General features: G+C 45.5%; 1 protein-coding gene across 3 annotated transcripts in view; it reads right to left on the bottom strand.

The window, feature by feature from the left end:
* Window positions 1-1,352: 1,352 nt before the first annotated feature.
* Window positions 1,353-24,514, bottom strand: part of UPP1 (uridine phosphorylase 1) — a 42,611-nt gene continuing 19,449 nt past the window's right edge. For all 3 annotated transcript variants that reach the window (XM_078785940.1, XM_078785941.1, XM_078785939.1), the window contains 5 exons: window positions 23,717-23,875; window positions 21,103-21,217; window positions 16,407-16,619; window positions 8,176-8,322; window positions 1,353-2,118 (listed from right to left, as the gene is read on the bottom strand). In XM_078785940.1, coding sequence (XP_078642066.1) covers window positions 1,964-2,118; window positions 8,176-8,322; window positions 16,407-16,619; window positions 21,103-21,217; window positions 23,717-23,875 — 789 coding nt within the window. In that variant the 3' untranslated portion in view covers window positions 1,353-1,963. The remainder of the gene's footprint in view (window positions 2,119-8,175; window positions 8,323-16,406; window positions 16,620-21,102; window positions 21,218-23,716; window positions 23,876-24,514) is intronic.

Genomic DNA, 24,514 nt, shown 5'->3' with positions numbered 1-24,514 from the left:
GTATTGTGGTAAATTGATGAATATTGCTTGAGTCTGCGCCTCCTGCCTCCGGAGCTGTGTAAAGGTCAAAAGGGCGTCCCATAATTAGCCCACAAGCATACACGTCAGCCAATCATAGAATACCCCTGTTCGATAGTTATATCTTATTCTGTGTTTTAGGGTAAGGCTGTGTCTCCCATTAATAGAAGTACTCCATTGCACCAAGTGAAAGAGATAGATTCCCTTCATTCCCATTCCCAAAACCTCCGTTCCCCCTTTTCGTCAATTGCCCACTGCATTTTGGGCGGTTTTCCCTTCATCCGCCATTGACCACAAGGCAGGGTTGGGGAAGAAAGGCGGGTCCCCACCTCGTCATAGAGGGGAGGAGTGAACCAGCCCTTGCCGACCAACCCAGAACGAGGGGTTGGCTTTAGAGGGCGGAGAGAGAACGTTTTGGGGAGGTTCGCAAAGGGTCAAGGGTGGGGCTTATATAACCCGAGGCAGAGGCCCCCGGAGAGAGTAGAGGAGGGAGGAGATCAGAAGACAGAAAGGCCTTGAGTTGGACTAAGCAAGAGAGGAAGTTGTTGGACTGGGTGGGACTAAGAAAGAGAGAGAAAGAGTCCTGAAGCTTGCGAGGGAAGGAGAGAGAACCCGTCACACCAACCCCCCACCAGCCGCGTTGGCTCCACCAAGCGTTCACCTCCACCAAGCTCCGCGTTGGCTCCACCAAGCGTTCAGCTCCACCAAGGCTCCACCAAGCTCCGCGTTGGCTCCACCAAGCGTTCACCTCCACCAAGGCTCCACCAAGCTCCGCGTTGGCTCCACCAAGCGTTCACCTCCACCAAAGCTCCACCAAGCTCCGCGTTGGCTCCACCAAGCGTTCACCTCCAGCCATCCACCTCCTGCGATTCCTGTCATCATTCCCCGCGTGAGTCTGTCTTTTGTTTGTTCTGTCCTGGGTTAATTAAGACTGTAGGTAAGCTAGTATTTGCACTGTGTCACCTGCGTCTTATGTGTTGTAAATAAACGTGACTGCTTTCTTTTTGCTTATGTGTGTAAATAGTAAATAAATTTAGTAGTATTTCCAAACCTTTCTTTGCCTTCGTCTTCCTCTTTGCATTCGTCGTTTTAGTCTTTTCCCTCATTGAGCAGCCGCGGTGCGATCCGGCCAACGTTTGGGTGGAATCGGGTTCTAATCGGGGAATAACTGTTCGGTCGCGGTAATACCAACCGCTCGGTAAAATAACATCTTTAACCGCGTCCGCAACAATATTGTCCGAACCATTTTAGGATTTCTGTGGAATAAGCTAAGGTTTAGTAATTTTTTCAGCTTTTTTTGTTTTGTTCCACTGCAAACCAAAGAAATACATATGTGGATACCAAAATATTTTTTAATTTCAACAATTTTCTGGAAGAAATGGTGCATTATTTGAAAAAAGTGCAAGGCTGCCAATATTTTTGGCCACGACTGTATCTGAATTGCAAAATGTTTCATGCACAAAATACCACTTCATGATTTTGAATACCACAGTTAATGAGGCTTTGTGTGGCCAATTTTAATTTGCAGAAGGAATGACCACATTAAGAAGGATCCCTTGCATTTTGTGTAAACCTTTCTAATTCGAGAAAGCTGAGTGACATATCCAAAAAAATAAAAATTAAAGTGAGAATTGCTCTGAGAGTTTTAGGAAAATTTGACAAGAATCAAGATCACCTGCAACCATATCAAAATCAAAAATATCATATCATCAAAAAATCGACAAGAATCAACCGTTCAATCAACTGGACCATATTTAAAGGGATGCTAGAGATTAGGAAAACAAGAGGAAGATGGAGTGATATAAGGAAGTTGAGGAATGAATCAGGAGCATTATTGGTATGATGACACTTTCTTGTGTGCACCAATGACGATTAAACGGGTTAAATTAAGGCAAAGTAGCAGGGCATCTGGCCTTTGGTTTTTGCTGTCTGGTGGTCCAGTTCTCTATGCTTTAGGAAATTTGGCTTTGTTCAGTTTACTCTTGATGTAGTACGCGATTAATCGCTGCGGCCGCAGCTGGTAGTCCGAGAGCACAGCATGTGAACTGTTGATCTGATCACCTTCCAGACGGTTCAGCAGAGTGATACACACCACGGCAGCTGGAAAACAGGCCCGCAGACAGCACATGACAAAAGGAACAAAATCATAGCCAGGAGAAACACGACACCAAAACAAGTCCAGATGCAGGGTGTTTCAAAAAGAGTGATACAACTTTAAACATTTATTTACAAAGAAACATAAACCTCAGGAACGTGAACCAAACATTTCTTGAAAGCTTATGACATGGTATCTCCCAACCGTGATTGCTATTGCATTAAGTCACTGCTCGAGTTAGTGAGAGACCAAGGTCTGAAATTGGCATTTATGCAAAATCCTTGTAATTGACGTTCTCGATGTGTGCCCCTCCGCGGTTCAGACAGGCATAGATCCTGACTCCAAAGTTCTGTCCAACTTTCCTGTAGGTCTCAGGTGGTTCTGCCCCATCATCATTGCTTCCATCATCATTGTTTGAATCCATCATTGCTTCGGATATCAAATCCTTCCTCTTTTCCAATGGCTTGATCTCTGATCAACAATTTGGTTTCAGACCAGATCACTCTACTCTGGACATGCTGCTTCTGCTGTCTCAACAATGGATGGAGGTCCTAAATGCCAAACAGGAAATCAGAGCTGTCTCCCTTGACATATCACGTGCCTTCGATATGGTCTGGTACCCCACTCTGCTCACCAAACTCTCCTCCGATGGTATCCATGGAAATCTCCACGCATGGTTTGCGGACTTCCTCTCTGGTCATTGTCAACGTGTGGACCGGAATGGGTTTTGTCTCATCTCCCCTTCTTGTTCAGGCTGGAGATCCCCAAGGTAGTGTTCTGGGCCCTGTGCTTTTTCTGGTCTTCATCAATGATCTCTCCGACTCTCATGAAAATCCTCTCTATCTCTTTGCTGACGACTCTACTCTCTGCCGCTCCATTCCTCATCCCTCAGATCGTCAGTCTGCAGCCTCCTCACTCTCTGCAGACCAGGACAAAATCACAGACTGGTCAAACAAGTGGAACATGTCTTTCAATCCTGACAAATCTCACACTCTTACTTTGTCTCGATGAAAAGACCGACTGGACAATCCTCCCATCTACTTTCTCAACAATCCTCTCGAAGAAGTTCTGTCATTCAAGCTTTTGGGTCTCACTATCTGCCATGATCTTTCCTGGGAAAACCACATTTCCAAGCTGGCCTCCAAAGCCAGTCGCCGATTCGGCATCCTCCATCGTGTGAAGTCCTTCCTTGGCACACCTGAGCTCCTCACCACATACAAGGCTTTCATCCACAGCTCAATGTAATACTCTTCTCCCCTCTGGGCCGGTGCTCCTGCCTCACATCTAGCTCGGCTTCACGCTGTTGAAATCAAAGCTTTCAGAATCATTAGAATCTCCCGCGATGAAGCTATCTCCGAGGGCCTTTCACTCACTCACCACAGGCAGGTAGGTGGTCTTTCTGTCATCTACCGACCCCCTTGCTCCCCCAGTTTTGTCTGTTCTCTGTCCCTCAAATATTCCTTCAAGTCGCACAAGATCTGTCAGAAACCCTCTAATGCGGAAACTGACAAAATCAAGACTCTCTGCTCACCTTCACTCTTTCATTCCTCTTTTCTCCCGCCTCTGGAACAATATCCCCCACTCTCTTCAATCCCACTCCTCCCTCCAGGTCTTTAAAACAGCTGTTCACCACCATCGCTTGTATTTCCCCATCCAAAACCTTGATCTTTTCTACCCCCGTTAATTCACCGCAGATCCACTTTTTTGAAATTCCGACTTCTTTCCTGAAAGCCCTAGCAGTGTCCATGTGTTTTATACCTCTCCCCCCCCTTACTTCCCCTGCCCCCTCCCCTCAAGCCCTCTCCCTCCCACAGATCTTCTGATGTCCCTGTTCTCTACGGCTGTACTTGTGTACTTCCCTCTCTCTCCCCATCTTGTCTCCTGCTCCCTTCATTATACGTTTAATGTGTCCGTTTATGTTTTTTGTGATTAATGTTAGCTCTTACACGAGCCTCGATCTTGTATAGAAAAAAAAAAAAAAAAAAAAGGAGCGGTGTACAATATTTTGCCATTTAACGTAGAGATTCCCTTCCACTTCAATAAGGACCAGAAAACCTCTTCTCTTTCTGATGTTCTGCCCGGAGACAGAAGCAGTGCTGTCAAAGCAGGCCTACCACAAGGGTTGCGGTTTGGTGGTTTGCCTTTGCCTTCCCAGTAGTATTCATGCACAGGGATTTTGAGATTTAGCTAGGGTGCTGGTGACAGGTTGCCTACTTTAGGCAAGGGACCCAATGGGATCATGAACGTCCACCAAATAATGCTGGCAGACAGGATGTTCATGCAGTCGTCCATCCCAGGTATGGCGTACACTTTGTCTGACCTTGCCTACGAAACACAAGCATGACAGTTTATTGCTGGGTCGGGATTCGAACCGAGTTTAGACAGCTGAGCGGGAGTGTGCACACATGTCAGCTATCCTGTCAGCCTTAAGGACCAAACTGTAATGTAGCATCCCATTTTTTGCACTTTGCTTTCACTTTTTTTTTTGTAAACTTACACTTTGCAATGTAGCGAAAAGATAGGGGAATGGCCTGAAAACCTGAATAACTATTGCCTTGTGCAACATACTTATGTGCAATAAGGTAACCTACCGTTTAAACTAAAGAATGAGCTCTCTATAATGAATGCATTTACCTGTTCATTATAATATTGTTGCGGTTTTCGCGAAGCCCGTTCCCTTACCAAGGGGAGATTAAGCCCCTTGTTCTCCTTGGGTCTTCGAACCGCGAGACTTGAGTCGCCACTCCCGGGCAGACGTGGAAAAGGGTCTCGGGACAATTTTCGCACGTACCTAAGTACCCACGCCGCCGTGGGAACGGGGATCGAGTCTCGCACGAACCACACGTAATTGAGTACACCCGAGCGGATGGCGAACCACGTGGTCCGTGCTGTTACCTTGCTATTGGAACCCGATCAGAGCGATATAATTCGTACCACGCTAAGTCAATGATGGAAGAGACGAAACGGTCGAATCAAAGGAATAACAGATTTAATTATTATTATTTACAATGTACACTGGTAGAAGAAGCAGAGACAGAGGGCAGTCTTAAACAGTCTTAGCTTATTACCCAGACAATGGGCCCACTCACACATACAGGGAGATGAAGGAAGAAATGTTCATGCGCTGAACGCGCCGGCTTTGGTCGTCCAGGAACAGCTCACCCGGCGTTGCCCTCTGGCGGTCACAGTACGCGTCCCGGCGAAGGCAGGCAGGCAGGCAGGAGAATCCTCACGGCGCGTATCTCGACAAAGGCAGGCAGGCGGGAAAATACGCGCGTCTGTGGCCCGGCACGGCTGTCTTTCACAGCGCGATTAATACACCTGCGCGCTTTCACTCTCGTAACTCAATGGAGGATCTGACTCCAGCTCAACTGAGAACTCAACTTGTAACTCATGCACGTCTCACCCGAGCTCATAACTTGTAACTCGTCTGCCTCCCTTCTCATAACTCAGCGCTCCGAACCGACTCTCATAACTCAATTCAGCGCATCTCTCCTCATAACTGAGGTGGGGGCTCCGGGCACAGGGTTCTATTGCCCCGCCCTGGCCCGTATCGAATGTTCCAAGCCCCGCCTTTTGCCGCAGTGGTAAGTCACTCCCCTCGAGCCCTGATTGGTGGCTCGCGCTTGCCGTCGCCTCCTTCCCGCCTTCCTTCACCCTTGATCGACTTGTTCAGGCCTGCCTCGTGGTATTTTGCGCCAAAACCAAAAGCATGGAGGCATCGTAAAGGACCTAATTCTCATTATTCTACTCAACGCAAACTAAACACAGGAAAGGTCTACGCTTACATTCACTAAGAAATAACTGAGCTTAAACGAGGCTACATGTTGTAGTGTAACGAAACTATGAGGGGAAATTAACCTTTATTATAAAAACACAAAACCGCAACAATACTTTTCACGAGTGAGTAAGCCTGGTGTTGGCTTATTGGTTAAGGTGGCTGGCTTGAGATCCTGGGGTCTTGAGTTTGAACCCCTGTCATGCCGTTGATAATAACACCAGGTGGATTGACTCAGCCTTTCAGACTTCCGAGGTAGGCAAAATGAGTACCAGCTGACTGGTAATAGAGGGCATTGCATCAACGGCACAGCTGCACCCACAGAAAATGATGCAGCGAAACGGCCACAGGCTGCACATGAACGCCCCCGTGAGTCATGGTGCCAGAATAAAATTAATATTACCTGGGTTGTGGGTGTTTTTCTTTTTAACTATTGGTATGCACCTACCACTCTCGTATGTCCAAAGAGATATTTTTTTTAGAGAATTTTCAACTGAAATCTTCAACTTCAATTGCACATGCAATTGCTTTTTGCATTTTGCAAAATAAATATTTGTATTATGATTGGTGTAAATCATGACAACACAGCAACTCACGTCATTATCCTCAGTTAAGACAATCAATTTCACTATAGCGATGTGTGCAGAGGTGTTTTGAATTGCACAGCAGGAGTTATTTTGAATTAATCAATGGAGTCCACCTGTGGCCAATTCAATGGATTGGACATGATTTAGAAAGAAACACACCTTTCTATACAAGGGTTCCACAGTTGACAGTGCATGTCAGAGCAGAAACTCTACCATGAGGTCCAAGGAACTGTCTGTAGAACTCCGAGATAAAATTGTGAGGAGGCATAGATCTGGGGAAGGGTATAAAACAATTTCTCGAGTATTGAAAGTTCCCAAGAGCACAGTGAGCTCCATTATTAGGAAATGGAAAGAATATGGAAGTATGCAGACTCTTACTATAGATGGCCGTCCGACCAAACTGAGTAACCAGGCAAGGACTTTGGTCAGGGAGGTGACCAATAACCCAATGACCACTGACAGAAGTACAGAGTTCCTTGGCTGAGATGGGAGAACCTGCCAGAAGGACTGCAGTCTCTGCAGCACTTCACAAATCTATGCTTTATGGGAGAGTGGCCAGTCAGAAGCCACTCACTCCTGAGAAAAAGGCACATGACAGCATGCCTGGAATTTGCAAATAGGCATGTGAAAGGCTCTGAGAACATGAGGCAAAAGATTATGTGGTCTGATGAGACGAAAATTGAACTATTTCCCCTGAATGCAAAGAACAGTGAGCCTTTTGAGCAATGTGAGCAACAAAGTGAGCAACAACTTTTGAGCAACAAAGTGAGCAATGCAAAAAACAGTGATTCCACCTTTTCTGGTGGAAACCGAGCACAGCTCATCACCCATTTAACACCATCCGTGAGTCATGGTGGTGGCAGCATCATGCGATGGTGATGCTTTTCAAAAGCAGGGAATGGGAGTCTTGTAAAGATAGAGGGAACAATTAAGGGAGCCAAACACAGGCAGATCTTGAGGAGAATCTGCTTCAGAGTGCAAAAGGACATAGACTGCAGCAAAGATTTATGTTCCAACAGGATAACGACCCCAATAATACAGCCAATGCAACACAGGAATGGCTTCAGAACAGGATTGTGAAAGTCATTGAGTGGTCCAGCCAAAGCCCAGACTTGAATCCCATTCAGAATCTGTGGAATGATGAAGATTGCTGTTCACCAACACTCCCTATCCAACTTGACAGAGCTTGAGCAAACCTACTCGGAAGTATGGGAGAAACTCCCCAAATCCAGATGTGCAACGTTGATACAGAAATACCCAAGAAAACTTGAAGCTGGAGACACTGCCAAAGGAGCTCAAAGATGCTTCTTTCTATGAAGTATGGACTCAGGGGGTTGAATACTTATGTAAATTAGATATTTCTGTATTTTGCTTTTTATTATTTTGTAATAAATTCAAAAATAAAATTATACTTTGACATTATGGGGTATTATGTGTAGATCAGTTACAAAAAATCCCAATTTAATGCATTTTAAATTCAGGCTGTAACACAACAAAATGTGAAAAAAAGTCAAAGGGTGTGAATACTTTCTGAAGGCACTGTACATAGTTACAGTTCTAATTACAGTAGTCTGCAGAGAATAACTGTAGTAGAGGGATGCTGTTTTTGCCTTGCATATTATAATGAAAGAATATGACTTTATCACACATGGAACATATATTTTGCTATGCCTAACAATGCAGCATGGATTACTTACCACGCAGGCCACATTCATTGCTCATAGCAGCAAAGACGGAAGATTCCATCTCTATGTTCCGCACACCAGCCGCGTATGCATGTTTTAGGTAATTAAGCTTCTCTGCAGTAGTGTATTTGCATACAGCACCATCCAGACGCCCCTGCCCTGCATAATCATTCAAAGATGAAGATTAATGCTTGAACTAATACCAGCAGCATTCGTGAACGCACAGTATCGCCAAGCACGCTCATTCTGAACAAAAATACCATTGTTAACTGAACACACTGCTATTATGGTCCATATACCTGTATCATCAATGCACCCTATTATGTCACATACATTGACATTATCCATAGCTATATTGATAATTATTGGTTGATTAGTAGGACATTTATGAACCACTTTTGTACACATAAAGACTAAATTGAGTCAGCGACAATGAATATGAAAGTAGAGCTCGCACATGAAATCTGAAAGCACACTTCTGAAAGATAATTTGCTGAGGAACATTTTGGCACCACATTGACTTTTCTAAGATTGACATTTCAAAAGTTATGGCTAAAAATGTGTTTATCACATTTGTGATGACCGTGACCTTGACGTTTCAACAAGACGCAACTTTATAACTTTAACAAAACAACTTTATAACTTTAACAAAACAACTTTATAACTGTAATCAGTTGTCAGGCTGAGCTCCAAGCCACTTTGTTGCAACTTTGAGATTGGCGCTAGATTGGAGGTCACGTTTTTCGAAGCTGTTCCATGTGCTCACGCTTTCGAAGCTAAGTAATTTTTTCACAATTGTGTTTTTGTCGAGACTGTATCTATCTTTCGGTATGTGTACCTACAGCGTGTCTTTAGGAAAATTTTCGGTGTTAATTTTTCGTACATGTATACACAATCGTCGGTTAATTCGTGTCGCGTATTCTGAGGCCTAGTACTAGGACTTGTAGGCTTAGGCTGCCGTCTCCAACCTTGTGGTTTTGTTTTCTCTCAGCGGTTCGTCGAATGCGCTGCAATTACTTTCGTTCTCTGTTTCGTCCCAGTCGTTCACCCCATACTTCCTTGATTAATATCTCTACTCAAAAAAAAAACCCCCAAAAAAATATTTCCTTCTCAGTTCTTATTCGTTTATTTGTTGTTCTTATTTGTTCGTTCGTTCTTCGTTCACTTTGTTCGTGATCGCGCGATCACGTGGTTAGAAATGTTTAATCTCTCCCCTGAAGAACTGTATTCTGTCATATATTATAACACCTTCTTCTTCTTCTCCTATAAAAGGATGCTTTCGTCTTGCTCACCAAATCTATTCATTCCAAAAAAAAATACCATCTCTTACAGTTCCTCTTTTCGATATTCCCGAAATTCTCCAGCCCTCCACCCCTCCTTCAGCGTCCTCAAACGTATTTTTGACTCGAAGGTCTCAAACTCATTTTGCAAAAAATGTTCGTTTCCCATGAATCGTACACTTTTCAAAATCCAATCTCACCCCTCCCCTCCAAATCTTCCCCATCCCCCCTTCCCTCCAAAACTTTCCCATCCCCCCTTCCCTCCAAAACTTTCCCATCCCCCCTCCCCTCCAAAACTTCCCCATCACCCCTCCCCTCCAAATCTACCCCCTTACCCCTCCCCTCCAACCAAATCTTCCCCATCACCCATCTCTTTCAAATATTCCCCCTTGCCCCTCCCCTCCAAATCTTCCCCATCACCCATCCCTTTCAAATCTTCCCCCTTGCCCCTCCCCTCCAAATCTTTCCCATCACCACTTCCCTCCAAAACTTCCCCATCACCCCTCCCCTCCAAAACTTCCCCATCACCCCTCCCCTCCAAATCTACCCCCTTGCCCCTCCCCTCCAAATCTTCCCCATCACCCATCCCTTTCAAATTTCCCCCCTTGCCCCTTCCCTCCCCTCCCTCCTAAACTCCCCCCACACCCCTCCCCTCCGAGACTCTCCCTCGCTCCTAGACTCCCCTCTCACCCCTCCTCCTCAAAGCGTCCTCCCTGCTTCTTCCCCCTTCCAACTTTCACCTTCATCTCCCCCAACCTTCTGCCTCGCTCTTCCTCCTTCTCAAATAACACCTCACTGTGCCTCACCCAATCTCCATCAAACCTTTTGTCCGCCCCATTCTTCCCTTTCTCCAAGCTATTCTGAAATCTCTGAAATCTCTGACACACCTTCAACAGCTCTCCCTACCTCTTCCTCCTCTTCCACATCTTACCCTACCCCTCCCCCCCCCCTGTTCTGTAACCGATGCTCCCCCTTCCTCTTCAGTAACGGTATGGACCTCAAACATCCGGGGCCTTCGCTCAAACTTGACTGATCTCTCCATACAGGTTGCTTCTGACAAACCAGACGTGATCTGCTAAACAGAAACTTTCCTCCTTCATGATGTCTCTGATTCCTTGGTATCTCTCCCAGGTTACTCCCTCCTCCGCTATGATAGACCTGAGCCTCGTCCTGGAGGTGGGGTTGCTATCTTTATAACAAAACTCTTCCTCACTCACCCTCCACTGCCCTCTCTCCACCTCACCCCCAGGAATACCTTTGGCTACGCCCTTCGCTCCCACCTTTGGTTCATACGTATGTGTGTTGTGCCATCCACCAAACAGTGATGACTCCATTTACATCTCGCTGTCTGAACATATGGACCAACTTCTATCTACCCATCCCAACTCTCTCTTCCTCATATGTGGTGATTTCAATTGTCACCATGCCAGTTGGCTGGGTGTGGGTACCTCTCTCACCAGCCATGGCTCTTCAGCAAAGGACTTCTGCAACTCACTGGGACTGACACAATCTGTCAATTTCCCGACCCAGATCTCAGTCAATGGAGCATCTTCTCTTCTGGACTTGCTTATGACTAACGTCCCTGAAAATGTCTGCTGCTCTTCTTCTGCTCCAATCGGCTCATCTGATCATGTGCTTGTTAAAGTGGAGATCTCTCTGACCATTCTCAGAGAGCCTCCTCAGCGTCGACGAGTCTAGCATTTCACTCAGGCCAACTGGCACGGTCTTCAAGCAGCCATCAATCATCTGGACTGGTCTCCCATCTCTACCACCTCTGACATCAACTCATCATGGGAATTCTTCCAAAGAAAATTGCTCTCTCTCATGCACAGATTTATCCCATCTCGTCTTCAGTTGTCATACCCTTCCTCCCGTCCATGGTACACGGAATCTTGTGGTGAGGCTGTTGCCCAGAAACAACTTGCTTTCGTCTCCTGGAAAGCAAATCCAACGGAAGGAAATCTCATTTCCTTTCACAAAGCCCGAAACAAGTGTGTGTCCACCCTCAGGAGAGCCAGGAAACAATATCTCTCCATTCTCAAGACCGAACTCTCTTATCTGTCTCCCTCTTCCAAATCCTGGTGGCGTCTGGTCAAATCTGTTTCTGGTGTTTGTTCCCCCTCCATCCCTTCCCTCACCTCAAACGGCTACACGGCTGACTCCGCACATGAAAAACCTGAATGCCTCAACTCTGTGTTTGCCTCTAAATCTTGTGTCCCAAACCCATCCCTCTCTGTACCCACCATACCCAGTCGTACCCAGCTGCTCCTGGACTCTGTGTCCTTCCTCCTGACAAGGTGGAAAAGTTTCTGTCAACCCTCGACTCTGATTCTGCAACTGGTTCTGACGGCATCAGCCCCCGGGTCCTAAAATCATGTTCTTCAGCTCTTTCACTCCCTCTCTCTGTTCTCTTCACCCTCTCTTTTGCTCAAGGTCATCTGCCATCTGCTTGGAAATCAGCCAACATCACCGCTTTGCACAAAAAAGGTCCAAAAACAGATCCTAGCAACTACAGACAAATCAGCCTCCTCCCAATTATCAGCAAAGTCATGGAATCCATCATTGCTTCAGATATGAAAGCTTTCCTCTTCTCCAATGGCTTGATCTCTGACCATCAATTTGGTTTCAGACCTGGTCACTCTACTCCGGACATGCTGCTTCTGCTTTCTCAACAATGGATGGAGGTCCTCAATGCCAAACAGGAAATTAGAGCTGTCTCCCTTGACATTTCACATGCCTTCGATAAGGTCTGGCTCCCCGCTCTGCTCCCCAAACTCTCCTCCTTTGGTATCCATGGAAATCTCCACGCATGGCTGGTGGACTTCCTCTCTAGTCGTAGTCAATGTGTGGCCGTGAATGGGTTTCTCTCATCTCCTCTTCCTGTTCAGGCTGGAGTTCCCCAAGGCAGTGTTATGGGCCCTGTGCTTTTTCTGGTCTTCATCAATGATCTCTCTGACTCTCTTGAAAATCCTCTCTATCTTTTTGCTGACGACTCTACTCTCTGTCGCTCCATTCCTCATCCCTCAGATCGGCAGTCTGCAGCCTCCTCACTCTCTGCAGACCTGGACAAAATCACAGACTGGGCAAACAAGTGGAACATGTCTTTCAATCCTGACAAATCTCACACTCTTACGATGTCTCTCCGAAAAGACCGACTGGACAACCCTCCAATCCACTTTCTGAATAATCCTCTCCAATAAGTTCTGTCACTCAAGCTTTTGGGTCTCACTAGCTGCCATGATCTTTCCTGGGAAAACCACATTTCAAATCTGGCCTCCAAAGCCAGTCGCCGACTGGGCATCCTCTGTCGTGCGAAGTCGTTCCTTGGTACACCTGAGCTCCTCACCACTTACAAGGCTTTCATCTGCAGCTCTATGGAATACTGTTCTCCCCTCTGGTCTGGTGCTCCTGCCTCACACCGAGCTCGTCTTCACGCTGTTGAAACCAAAGCGTTCAGAATCATTGGAATCTCCCGCGATGAAGCTAACTCCAAGGGCCTTTCACGCACTCACCGCAGGCAGGTTGGTGGTCTTTCCGTCTTCTACCGACTCCTCTCTGGCCTTGCCCCCCCAGCTCTCTCTGGGCTCTGTCCCCCAAATATTCCTACAGGTCGCACAAGATCTGCCTGCAACCCTCTTATGGTTAAACTGCCAAAATCAAGACTTTCTGCTCACCTTCACTCCTTCATTCCTCTTTTCGCCCGCATCTGGAACAAACTCCCTCACTCTCTTCAATCCCACTCCGACTCCACCCTCCAGGTCTTTAAAACAGCTGTTCACCACCATCTCTTATCTTCCCCCATCCAAAACCTTGATCTTTTCTACCCCCGCTAATTTCACCCAAAATCCTCCACTTTTTTTGAAATATCAACTTCTGCCCTGGAAGTCCTTGGTCTCCTTGTGTTTTATACCTCTCCCCCCCCCCCCTTCCCACGCCTCCTCCCCCCAAGCCCTCTCCCTCCCACACTTCTCCCTGTTCTCAAATGTGTTTGTGTGCTTCCCCTTCTCTCCCCATCTTGTCTTCCGCTCTCTCTTTTTATATATTTTTTGTCTGGTTGATTTGTTTGTGAAATAAATGTTAGCTCTTTCACGAGCCTCGATTCAGTATACAAAAAAAAAAATAATAATAATCCTGCTTTGATGGGACACATAGTGATGTAAAGTTTAACATCCATCGGTTCAGCTGTTTCAGAGAAGAGGATTTTTAAAGGTTTTTTTTTCCCTTCAATCCAATATGGCTGCCACACGACGTCACCAATGACGTCGTCGTTATCAAACTTTATTCCCCATGGGTAGTCAATCATATATATATATATATATATATAAAGTTTTACTTCGATCTGTTCAGTGTTTTTAGAGAAAAATATTTTAAAGGTTTTCATTCAATCCAAGAATGCTGCCAAATCACGTGACTGATGATGTATAAGTTATCACCCTTACATCCCCGTGGGTAGTCAATGATATACTTCGCGTTTATTGGTTCAGCGGTTTGAGAGAAGACTTTTTTAAAAGGTTTTAGCTTAAATCCATCATGGTTGCCAGACCATATGACCTATGATGCTGACATTTTCAAACTATATTCCACATGCCTGGTCGATCATATGCATGAAGTTTCACATCGATCTGATAAGTGGTTCTGGAGAGGATTTTAAACTTTTTTTATGTTCAATTTCAATATGGCCACTAGACCACGTGACCGATAACGTCATAAATTTAATTACTCACTCACATCCGGTCCTATATCAAATATATGAAGTTACAGATTTTTTGGATAAGAATTTCAATCCTACCAATTATTGCTGGAATACCACTTCATGTGATTGGCTTCCGCTTCGGGTTCTGCCGGCGAGGTTGTGTTTTCCAAGCTCTCCACGCTATCAAAGTAAAGTATTTTTCCCGTTTGTATTTTTGTCAAAACTGTACAGTTTATTTTACTGTGTATGTGTCTACTGTGTGTTTCGAGTAAGATCTCGGTTGTAAATCGTGCATACCTGTGCATAATCGTCGTTTGTTAGTGCCGTGTTTTCAGGCCTGGTCGCTTGAGGCTTCCCTATGTCCTCGGCGGTCGTTTGTGCGTATTTACATTCGTTATTTGTCTTTCTTTTTTTCTTTTACATTCGTTCTTTGCTTTTTCTTTGTCTTTCTTTTCACCCCATACTTCCCCCGAGCATCTTACCCTTTGTTTAAAGTCTTAATACAAAAAAAGAAAAGCGCAAAAAATATATAAAAAATCTACATTTCCTTATCTCCACGTGGCTTTCTCTCCCCTGACCACGCAGTTCGCCTCACCCGTTTTCTCTCCTTCCTTCATACCTCTCCAACCCCTCTATTCCCCTGCTTCCTTCCCCCAAACCCTCTCCCTCCCACAGATCTCCCGATGTCCCTGTTCTCTACTGTTGTACTTGTGTCCTTCCTGCTCTCTCCCCATCTTGTCTCCTGCTCCCTTTATTTTGTTTTATGTGTCCGTTTATGTTTTTTTGTGATTAATGTTAGCTCTTACACGAGCCTCGATCTTGCATAAAAACCCCCCCAAAAAAACATATACCCCATGGGGAGTAGATGATAGATGCAAAGTTTAATTTTTTTTGTTGTTGAACCGTTTTGGAGAAGAATACGTCCAATTTTTTTTCCCTTTATCCAATATGCCACATCATGTGACCTACGACATGAGAATTATCAATAAAATATTATCCATGGTGAGTCGTTCATATGTTTAAGGTTTTGCATCGATCGGACAAGTGGTTGCTTGTCTTTAAATTTAAAGCAAAAAATATATTGACGTGGATACATATACACAGACAGACAGACAGACAGACAGGGGCGTTACCCTGGTCTTGCAACCCATTGCAAGTTTATTCTGAACAAAAGTAAAAAAATCTGAACTGCAAGACAAGAAATCGCCATTAACATGAGGTCATTATTTAATCCCAAAAGATGAAGATACACAAACAAATACTCAAACACTACGACACTACTGTTACTCTAAATTTTGGACCAATACATCAACCAATGTATCGTCACATTGGTACATCAACAATGTAGCACCACAACATTAATCACAAAATACAACATCACAAATACTTCCATTTGATATCTTGTACTGCTCTCCCCTTTGGGCTGGCCACACCTTGCTTAGCTTGATGCCATGGATACCAAGGCCTTTAAAGATCATTGAAATCTCCCATGATGAAGCTGAGTCTATGGGCCCATCACTTTCACATCGCAGACAGGTCAGTGGTCCCGCTGTCTTCTACCTCCTCCTTTCTGGTCTTTCGCCCTCTGCTTTTTCCTTGGTTTGTCCCTCCCCCAAGTTTCTGCAGTATGCACAGGTCTGCCAACGACCCTCTTCTGGTGAAACTCCCAAAATCCAGAATCACTGCTCACCTCCACTCATTCCTTCCTCTAATTTGTACAGGGTGCTGGTGATATCTCGCCTACTCTTTGTGAAGAACACCGTGAGATCTTCACCATCCACCAACTAATGATGGCAGATGTGGCACCCAGTTTAACGTCCATGATCCATCAGAGGGACGGCACACACATTGATACCTCATCCTGCCTCTGAAACACCAGGATGTCCGTTTATAACTAGGCCGAGGTTCAATCCCAAGTCATTTGGCTTGAAGCACGAGTGTGTACCACCTCCGGGCCGACCGGGCGACCGGAATGAATCCCGGTGTCCCGATCCGAACCTTCAGAGCGGGCCGGCTGGGGAGTGACTGGCACCCCGTACCTGCACTTTCCGTCCCTGCGGTCCCATACCACTCGGCCATCATCCCAGACCATACAAATATGTATATAAATTCAAGAAAAATTGATATAAATAAAAATTTCATCTTTGTGAATACATTACATTTCATTATATGCCTCATCCCCTGCCCAATATGGAATGCAACAGTAAATAAAAGAAACAACAATTGAACCACCCATTTATCCAGTTTGCTCTCAACAACAGCACACATACCTTCATAGAAATCATTTGTGCAAAGTGTATCGCCCAGGATGGTTGGAAAGTCTTCAGCAAACCCTTTGCTGCATTCCAGGAGCTCCTGAGCAAAGGTCTGATCCAGCTGTGTGGGTCGTGAAACTAAATGGCCTAGAATCGGCTGTTCAAAAATTGCGTCAAATTTGTGATTCACAGCTGCATGCGACACCACCACGGTGCCAGCTTCTAGTCCTGCGAATGGTGGTAAAATCAGAAATGGCCTTACTTACACCCAGGAATAAGTAAAACAACTATCGGCGAGCTGCTATCTCTCATCACTGTCCTGATCAAGTTTTGTGTTCATGAAAGATGATGTGTGTGTAGGTGTGGTCTAGTGGTGAGAACACTGGACTGGTGTCCCCGAGGTTGGCAGGAAAAAAATCTGAAGAGCATATAAGCAGAGAAAGATTTATTTTTAAAAAGGTCCAGGTGCGAGTGGGGGTTGGAAATGGTTGAGGACAGGAAAGGGCAGGAGGACTTTCTAGATGTGCTTGCATTGAATTGTATGTACAGTACTTTGTAGATGTACTCGCATTTTAATTGTACATACTTTATAGACAGGCTCACATTGTAATACCACATACTTTGTGGACATACTCACATTCTAATTGTACGTACTTTATAGAAGTACGAACATTCTAATACGATGTACTTTATAGACGTACTCACATTCTAATTGTACGTACTTTATAGAAGTACGAACATTCTAATACGATGTACTTTATAGACGTACTCACATTCTAATTGTACGTACTTTATAGAAGTACGAACATTCTAATACGATGTACTTTATAGACGTACTCACATTCTAATTGTACGTACTTTATAGAAGTACGAACATTCTAATACGATGTACTTTATAGACGTACTCACATTCTAATTGTACGTACTTTATAGAAGTGCTAACATTCTAATACAGTACTATGTACTTTATAGACATACTCGCATTCTAATTGTACATCTCTATATATAAAGGAGGAGTGTGTGTGTGTGTGTGTGTGTGTGTGTGTGTGTGTGTGTGTGTGTGTGTGTGTGTGTGTGTGTGTGTGTGTGTGTGTGTGTGTGTGTGTGTGTATATGTGTGTCTGTCTGGATGTCCGCTTATAACTCAAGAACTACACATCGGAGAAAAGTTTTAGACACAGATTCGGAATCAGCATAAAATCCTGGTGGTTATAGGCTACGTTTTATTTTAATATCAATGGTTTAAAAAAACCGCGCCACCTGCAATTCCATGGTGGTTTGTGGCGGCGCTGGACGTTCGGGGGTGTATTGCAATGGTTTGTCGGGTTTGGCTGTGGGTCCAGAATAGCTCCCATTTCCTCATGTTCTTCCACTTTTATTTTGATTCTTCTGTTACAACGCCTTCCTTATGTACCTTATATCCCCCCGACAAGGCCTCTACATAATTTCATGCGGCAGAATTTCGTACATTTTGAGTGAAAGAAGTGAGACGAAGTTGTAGGGAGGAAGAAGAGGCACGGCCGAACTGATAGAAGCCGACTGTGGAGGGCCTCGATCGTGAGTGGAAAATGGCGGGAATTGCGTTTGTATCGCAAAGTAAAGGATCTGCATTCATTTCTGAACTTGCATTGGTGGATTGTTATACATCTGCATTATTTTTCATTAAAAAAACTTTATGTTGAACTTCAAGGCTCCAAGCACGGACTATATTTATATAGCCCTCATTGAGGTAAAAATAAAAGTAAAAATCCTGCTATCGCTTGCCAAGCTAGCCGTTCCCCCCCCTCCCCTCCCCTCCCCCCTCCCCTCTCCTCCTCCCCCTCCCTCCTCTTCTTCCCTCCCCCCCTTCTCCCCTCCCCCCCTCTTCTCCCCTCCCCCCCTCTTCTCCCCTCCCCACCCTCTCCTCCCCTCCCCACCCTCTCCTCCCCTCCCCACCCTCTCCTCCCCTCCCTCTCCTCCCCTCCCCCCCGTTCCCCTCCCCCCGTTCCCCTCCCCCCCGTTCCCCTCCCCTCCCCCCCCCGTTCCCCTCCCCTCCCCCCCCCATTCCCTTCCCCTCCCCCCCGTTCCCCTCCCCTTCCCCTCCCCCCCGTTCCCCTCCCCTCCCCCCCCCGTTCCCCTCCCCTCCCCCCCCGTTCCCCTCCCCTTCCTCCTCCCCCCCCCCTTCCCCCGCCCGGCAATGCCGGGTACTTCCCATGGCCAGCTGTACGTGGGCTGCTCGAGGGTTGGAAAACCAAGCAATCTTTATGTCTTGGCACCAAGTAAGAAAACCAGAAATGTTGTACACCAAGAGGTTTGAGAAATTGAAAATTGACAAAACGCCATGTAGGAAATGTACTGTGATATTGCTCTAAAATATACATGTTCTTTTCATCATATATTTGTATTGTTCTTATTCAACCCGGACGAAGCCCCCCTCCCTCCTCCCCTCCCCCCTCTTCCTCCCCTCCCCCCTCCCACTCCCTCCCCTACCCCCCTCACCCACTCCCCCTCCCCCACTCCCTCCCCTCACCCCATTCCCCTCCCCCTCCCCCCTTCCCCCTCCCCCTCCCCCCTTCCCCTCCACTCCCCCCTCCCCCTCCCCCTCCACTCCCCCTCCCCTCACCCCTCCCCCCTCCCCCCTCACCTCCCCATCCCCCTCCCCCTCCCCCTCCCCCTCCCCCCTCCCCCCTCCCCTCCCCCTCCCCTCCCCTCCCCCCTCACCTCCCTTCACCCCTCCCCCCTCCCCCTCGCCTCCCCCCTCCCCCTCCCCCTCGCCTCCCCCCTCCCCCTCCACTCCCCCTCCACTCCCCCTCCCCTCCCCCCTCCCCCCTCCCCCCTCACCTCCCCCCTCCCCTCTCCTCCTCCCCCTCCCTCCTCTTCTCCCCTCTCCTCCTCCCCCTCCCTCTCTTCTCCCCTCCCCCCCTCTTCTCCCCTCCCCCCTCTCCTCCCCTCCCCCCCCGTTCCCCTCCCCTCCCATTCCCCTCCCCTCCCCTTCCTCCTCCCCTCCCTTGCCCCGCCCGGCAATGCCGGGTACTTCCCATGGCCAGCTGTACGTGGGCTTTGGAAAACCAAGCAATCTTTATGTCTTGGCACCAAGTAAGAAAACCAGAAATGTTGTATACCCAGAGGTTTTGAGAAAGTGAAAATTGACAAAAAGGCATGTAGGAAATGTACTGTGATATTGCTCTAAAATATACATGTTCTTTTCATCATATATTTGTCTTATTCTTATTCAACCCGGGCGAAGCCGGGTACCTCAGCTAGTACTTTATAAACATGCTCATATTCCAATTGTACATACTTTATAAACGTGCTCACATTTCAATTGTACATACTTTATAAACATGCTCACATTCCAATTGTACATACTTTATAAACATGCTCACATTCCAATTGTACATACTTTATAAACGTGCTCACATTCTAATTGTACATATCTTTTGGACGTACTCGGTTGAAAAACAATAGCGTGCAATACTGGCTATTGTTACGTGCTCTTCCCCGACCCCCTGGTCACGGTGTACCTCCGAACCCCGAGAGGAGCCACGGCAGAAAAATGTGTTATTCCGTGTCAAAACCAATATTGAAACCACACCAATGGTTTATCAACAAACAAATAATGTATTAAAAATCACACAGGAATAACGATACAACAATAATAGCAATCAACAATACAATCAACACATCTTATGCAGCTAGGGTAAGATAACTCACTGTGCTCCAAGAGAGTGAAAAAGAACACCCCCCCAATGGTGAACCCCCCCAGACCAATGTCTATAACTCAAAGGTGATCCCCTCCAGCGAGTGTCAGAGCGAGATCAAATCGAAACCCGAACCCCGTTCAGATGACGGGCCCGGTCACACTGCCAAAACAGCTCACAGGCGTAGGCGGCCGAAGCGGCATAAAGAGTCACGTGGTCCAAAACCATGTCAGGCAAACTCACGGACAAAGGCGAAATCCAAAGGCGCCCTCCAGATATGAACGTTCACTGTTCAGTCGGCGAACCGCAAATTAATCTTCAAACTCCGCGTTGCGCACACACATCCCCGACAGATGACAGGATGGTGACAGAACTGACGCGTAGCAAAGACCTTTTGCGCTGAACAAAGCGCGAGGGTCAAAATGGCCGACGGCTCGTACTTGAGTCGAAACGACCCGGCGATTATTTGTCAGAATCCCAACGCCAAACCTGACCACGCAGGTTTCTCAATCCCAGCGATAACACCTATCACAGGAATTCCTTTCAAGGAACTCAAAGTTCACTCGCGACTTTCTTTCGACAATGCTCGCTACGGAGCTTGAAGCGACTCGCTTCTTGTCCGACTTCCCTCGCCCCACCTCCTTTTTCCCCTCTCCTCTTCTTCCTCGTCTTCCGGTTCCCGATCCGGTTTCCTGTTTCATTTAACATTAACATTTTTACCTTGTGACAATAATAATGGCCATCTCCCTCAAACAATAATAATAATACTACATAGAACCAGAAATGTTTCAAGGGGATGAAAACCACAACAACGGAAGTGACGAATCCGTAACACCATCACAAGGTGGCATTTGTGGCCTAAGTTAACATGTTAAGTGCAATAAATTTGGCCCTACTTTACTATTGTGAAGAGAGAGAGGATTTATCTTCCCATTTATTTCATTCGATCTTCTAAGCAGGTACAAGTTAGGAAAAGAAAACTTTGCTTGAAAAAAGTAAGGACCTGGATGAGAGTGCTGAGAAGCATTTTACCGATGCCCCCCGAGGTGCCAATGCGGAAAATCAAGACGTTGCGGCTGTCTGCGTGATACAGCAGCTTGAAGAGCTCATGCAGCAAGATGGAGATGGATGGTACGCCCATGCCGTGCTGGAGGGGGGTGGGAGGGTAATGAATGGGCACAAAGGTAGGGGTGGGTGGGTAATTAATTAATTATTTTTTGAACATTGCCTTCAATAAAACTATTAACATCGAATAGGTTGTTTTTTTTAACTCTACCAATATAGCGTTTTCACATTTGGCAGAAACTTTCCCCCTCCGATCTAGGTTTTTTTCTGCCTCGGCCACGCGTGCCTTTAACACCGCAGTGTAATGTTTACCGTGAGATTGCATACAGCTGTAAGTAATGCACACTGTGGCTTCCGAACAGATCCATTACACCACATCCCAGGAAAATTAAGCAATTATTATCTCATTACCCGACATGTAATGCGTCATAAATAAGGAAGGAAAGGGAAGAGGAGATTGTATGTCCATTCCACAAGTGGTGGGTTCAGATCTATGATGTATTACTTGGTCAGTGGGTAACAACATTGTTTTTTGGCAAGTGGCTGACAAATGGACGATGCCAATCAGGCATTATTACATTTTTAATGATGGTGTGTTTTGTATTTTTGAAAAGAAACGAACATGAAAACAGTGTTGCTTTAAGAGTAAGGTTATTTAATCCCCAGTTGTGTGAGGGTCACATAAATTGATCCAAAAGTATACCCAACCACTTAAAGGGGAGGAAGCCTCCATTTTTTATTTGAATAAAAAATTATGCAAATCAATACTTTTTGTGGGCACAATATGGGCTCATGGAAGAGCTACAGATAGTGGACCAAAAAAAATGCAAACACCAATGGAAAGTCACTTAATAGGGCATTGGGCCAATACGTGCGGCCAGCACAGCCTGTATGCGCCATGGCATAGATTCCACCGGTGTCTGGAATTCTGCAGGAGGGATGCGGCACCATTTTTCCACGAGAAAGTTAATCAACTCACACCTGTTTAATGGAGGTGGAAAACGCTATCTCAGGCGTCGTTACAGAATATCCCATAATTCTCGATTGGGTTCAGATCTGGCGACTGAGAAAGCCATGACATATGGATAACATCAGTGTCATGTTCATCAAACCATTGGGCAAGCACACGTGCTCTGTGGATGGGGGCATTTGTAGGGTCTCCTCTTGCAGCCATGCTAGCCATAATTATAGGCAACCAGGTCTGTGCAGCATTTTTATACATGACCCTAAGCATGCTGGGATGTTATTTGTTTAATTAACGTGGCTCCTGAGTGGAAGCCATTGCTTGTCCCTCATTTACCCATGCGTTTCCATTTTTTTTGTCCACTACCTGTATGTTACAGGGGGTGAAAAAGCGATGTACAAACAGCGGGGCATTGGGGATGCAGTTTGGCGCTGACGGACACAATAGGCGAAGGCATGACTGAAATCACAAGTCTGTGCTGGTAATTCACTTAACCTCTGGCGTAAGCTTCTGACTCTGCTGAGCGACAGTTTTCCCTGCCAAAGGCAATGCTACAAGCTACAATCACTGCGGCTCCATTTTAGCAAAACGGACCGATGCGTCGATAATATCTTATTGCCTTTGTCTTTTCCTATTGTTTCATTTTCACTCAACGTGGATAGCTCATTCTCGCTTTTTGATTGTTGCATATTTCATCATATTGCTCCACATTATTTAGACAGACTTGGTCAGCATGTTTTCAGAAAAACTTTACAATAACAATTTTGTCGTGCTGAAATTCAGTGCAAATAAGAATTTTGTCGTGCTGAAATTCAGTGCAAATAAGAATTTTGTCGTGCTGAAATTCAGTGCAAATAAGAATTTTGTCGTGCTGAAATTCAGTGCAAATAAGAATTTTGTCGTGCTGAAATTCAGTGCAAATAAGAATTTTGTCGTGCTGAAATTCAGTGCAAATAAGAATTTTGTCATGCTGAAATTCAGTGCAAATAAGAATTTTGTCGTGCTGAAATTCAGTGCAAATAAGAATTTTGTCGTGCTGAAATTCAGTGCAAATAAGAATTTTGTCGTGCTGAAATTCAGTGCAAATAAGAATTTTGTCGTGCTGAAATTCAGTGCAAATAAGAATTTTGTCGTGCTGAAATTCAGTGCAAATAAGAATTTTGTCGTGCTGAAATTCAGTGCAAATAAGAATTTTGTCGTGCTGAAATTCAGTGCAAATAAGAATTTTGTCGTGCTGAAATTCAGTGCAAATAAGAATTTTGTCGTGCTGAAATTCAGTGCAAATAAGAATTTTGTCGTGCTGAAATTCAGTGCAAATAAGAATTTTGTCGTGCTGAAATTCAGTGCAAATAAGAATTTTGTCGTGCTGAAATTCAGTGCAAATAAGAATTTTGTCGTGCTGAAATTCCGTGCAAATAAGAATTTTGTCGTGCTGAAATTCCGTGCAAATTGAGATGAGACATTTTTCCTTACACAAATATAACATTGATCCATATGACAAATGTTTTTCAGTGTGGTACAAATCAACACTCAAAAGCAACCTATTTCATGTCATGTACCCTTTAAATTGTAGTGGATAGTACTCAAGAGCCATAGTGTCTGTGTCCATATACTTACACTAATGGACAGCACTGGTCCCACTTTGTACATGGCATACCGATCCGTGCCCTCACATAAATTCCGCTGGCTCTCCTCATCCCGGGGCAGACCCAGTTCACCTCTTAGGAAGTCTGCAAATGCTTTCATTCGCCACATGCTTCCACCCACACACACAAACTGTCACCCAGCATGCATACGCATACACATGTCAACATGGCAATAGCTCATTTCAATGGGAATATCAAAACAGGACAGAAAATGTTAAATTGCTAACGCTTCACATCACCAACGTTGCAGGCTCAAAGAATGGGAGAACTGCAGCATAAAAGACTTTAAATAATGTCAGTATTTTCTTTTGAAATGGGGGAGGGAATAAGGGAAACAAAAAAACAAAACTAGAATGGCACTCTGTAGGGCACGTACCTCCGCCAGGCTGAACAGTTTATGTTTTGTATCCCACTGAATCACTGATAGACCCAATCTGGATACAGACCTGAACCAAAATCCAATCGACTTGTTCTTGTTACCTAACCAACTCTGTCACCTAGTTTTGTCATAACCCATCCACAACTTTTTGAGATATCATGCCAACCTACCTAACCTAACCTAACCAACCTAACCTAACCCTCCCAACCTAACCCCCTAGGTTACCTAACCAACATATCGTTTTTGGCCCCATCTTTCAATGGTGAAGAATAACTTCAAATTATAGAATCGAGACCCAGATCTTCATCAAAATCTAATCAATTCGTCCTTGTCACACACTCGACCTGTGACCTGTCCAACAAATTTCGTCCAAATGTGTCCCTAAGTTTT

This window comes from Myxine glutinosa, chromosome 10, assembly GCF_964187855.1.
Source record: "Myxine glutinosa chromosome 10, kmMyxGlut1.1, whole genome shotgun sequence".
NCBI classification, from domain to species: Eukaryota; Metazoa; Chordata; class Myxini; order Myxiniformes; family Myxinidae; genus Myxine; species Myxine glutinosa.
This window is presented reverse-complemented; position numbering and strand designations above follow the sequence as displayed.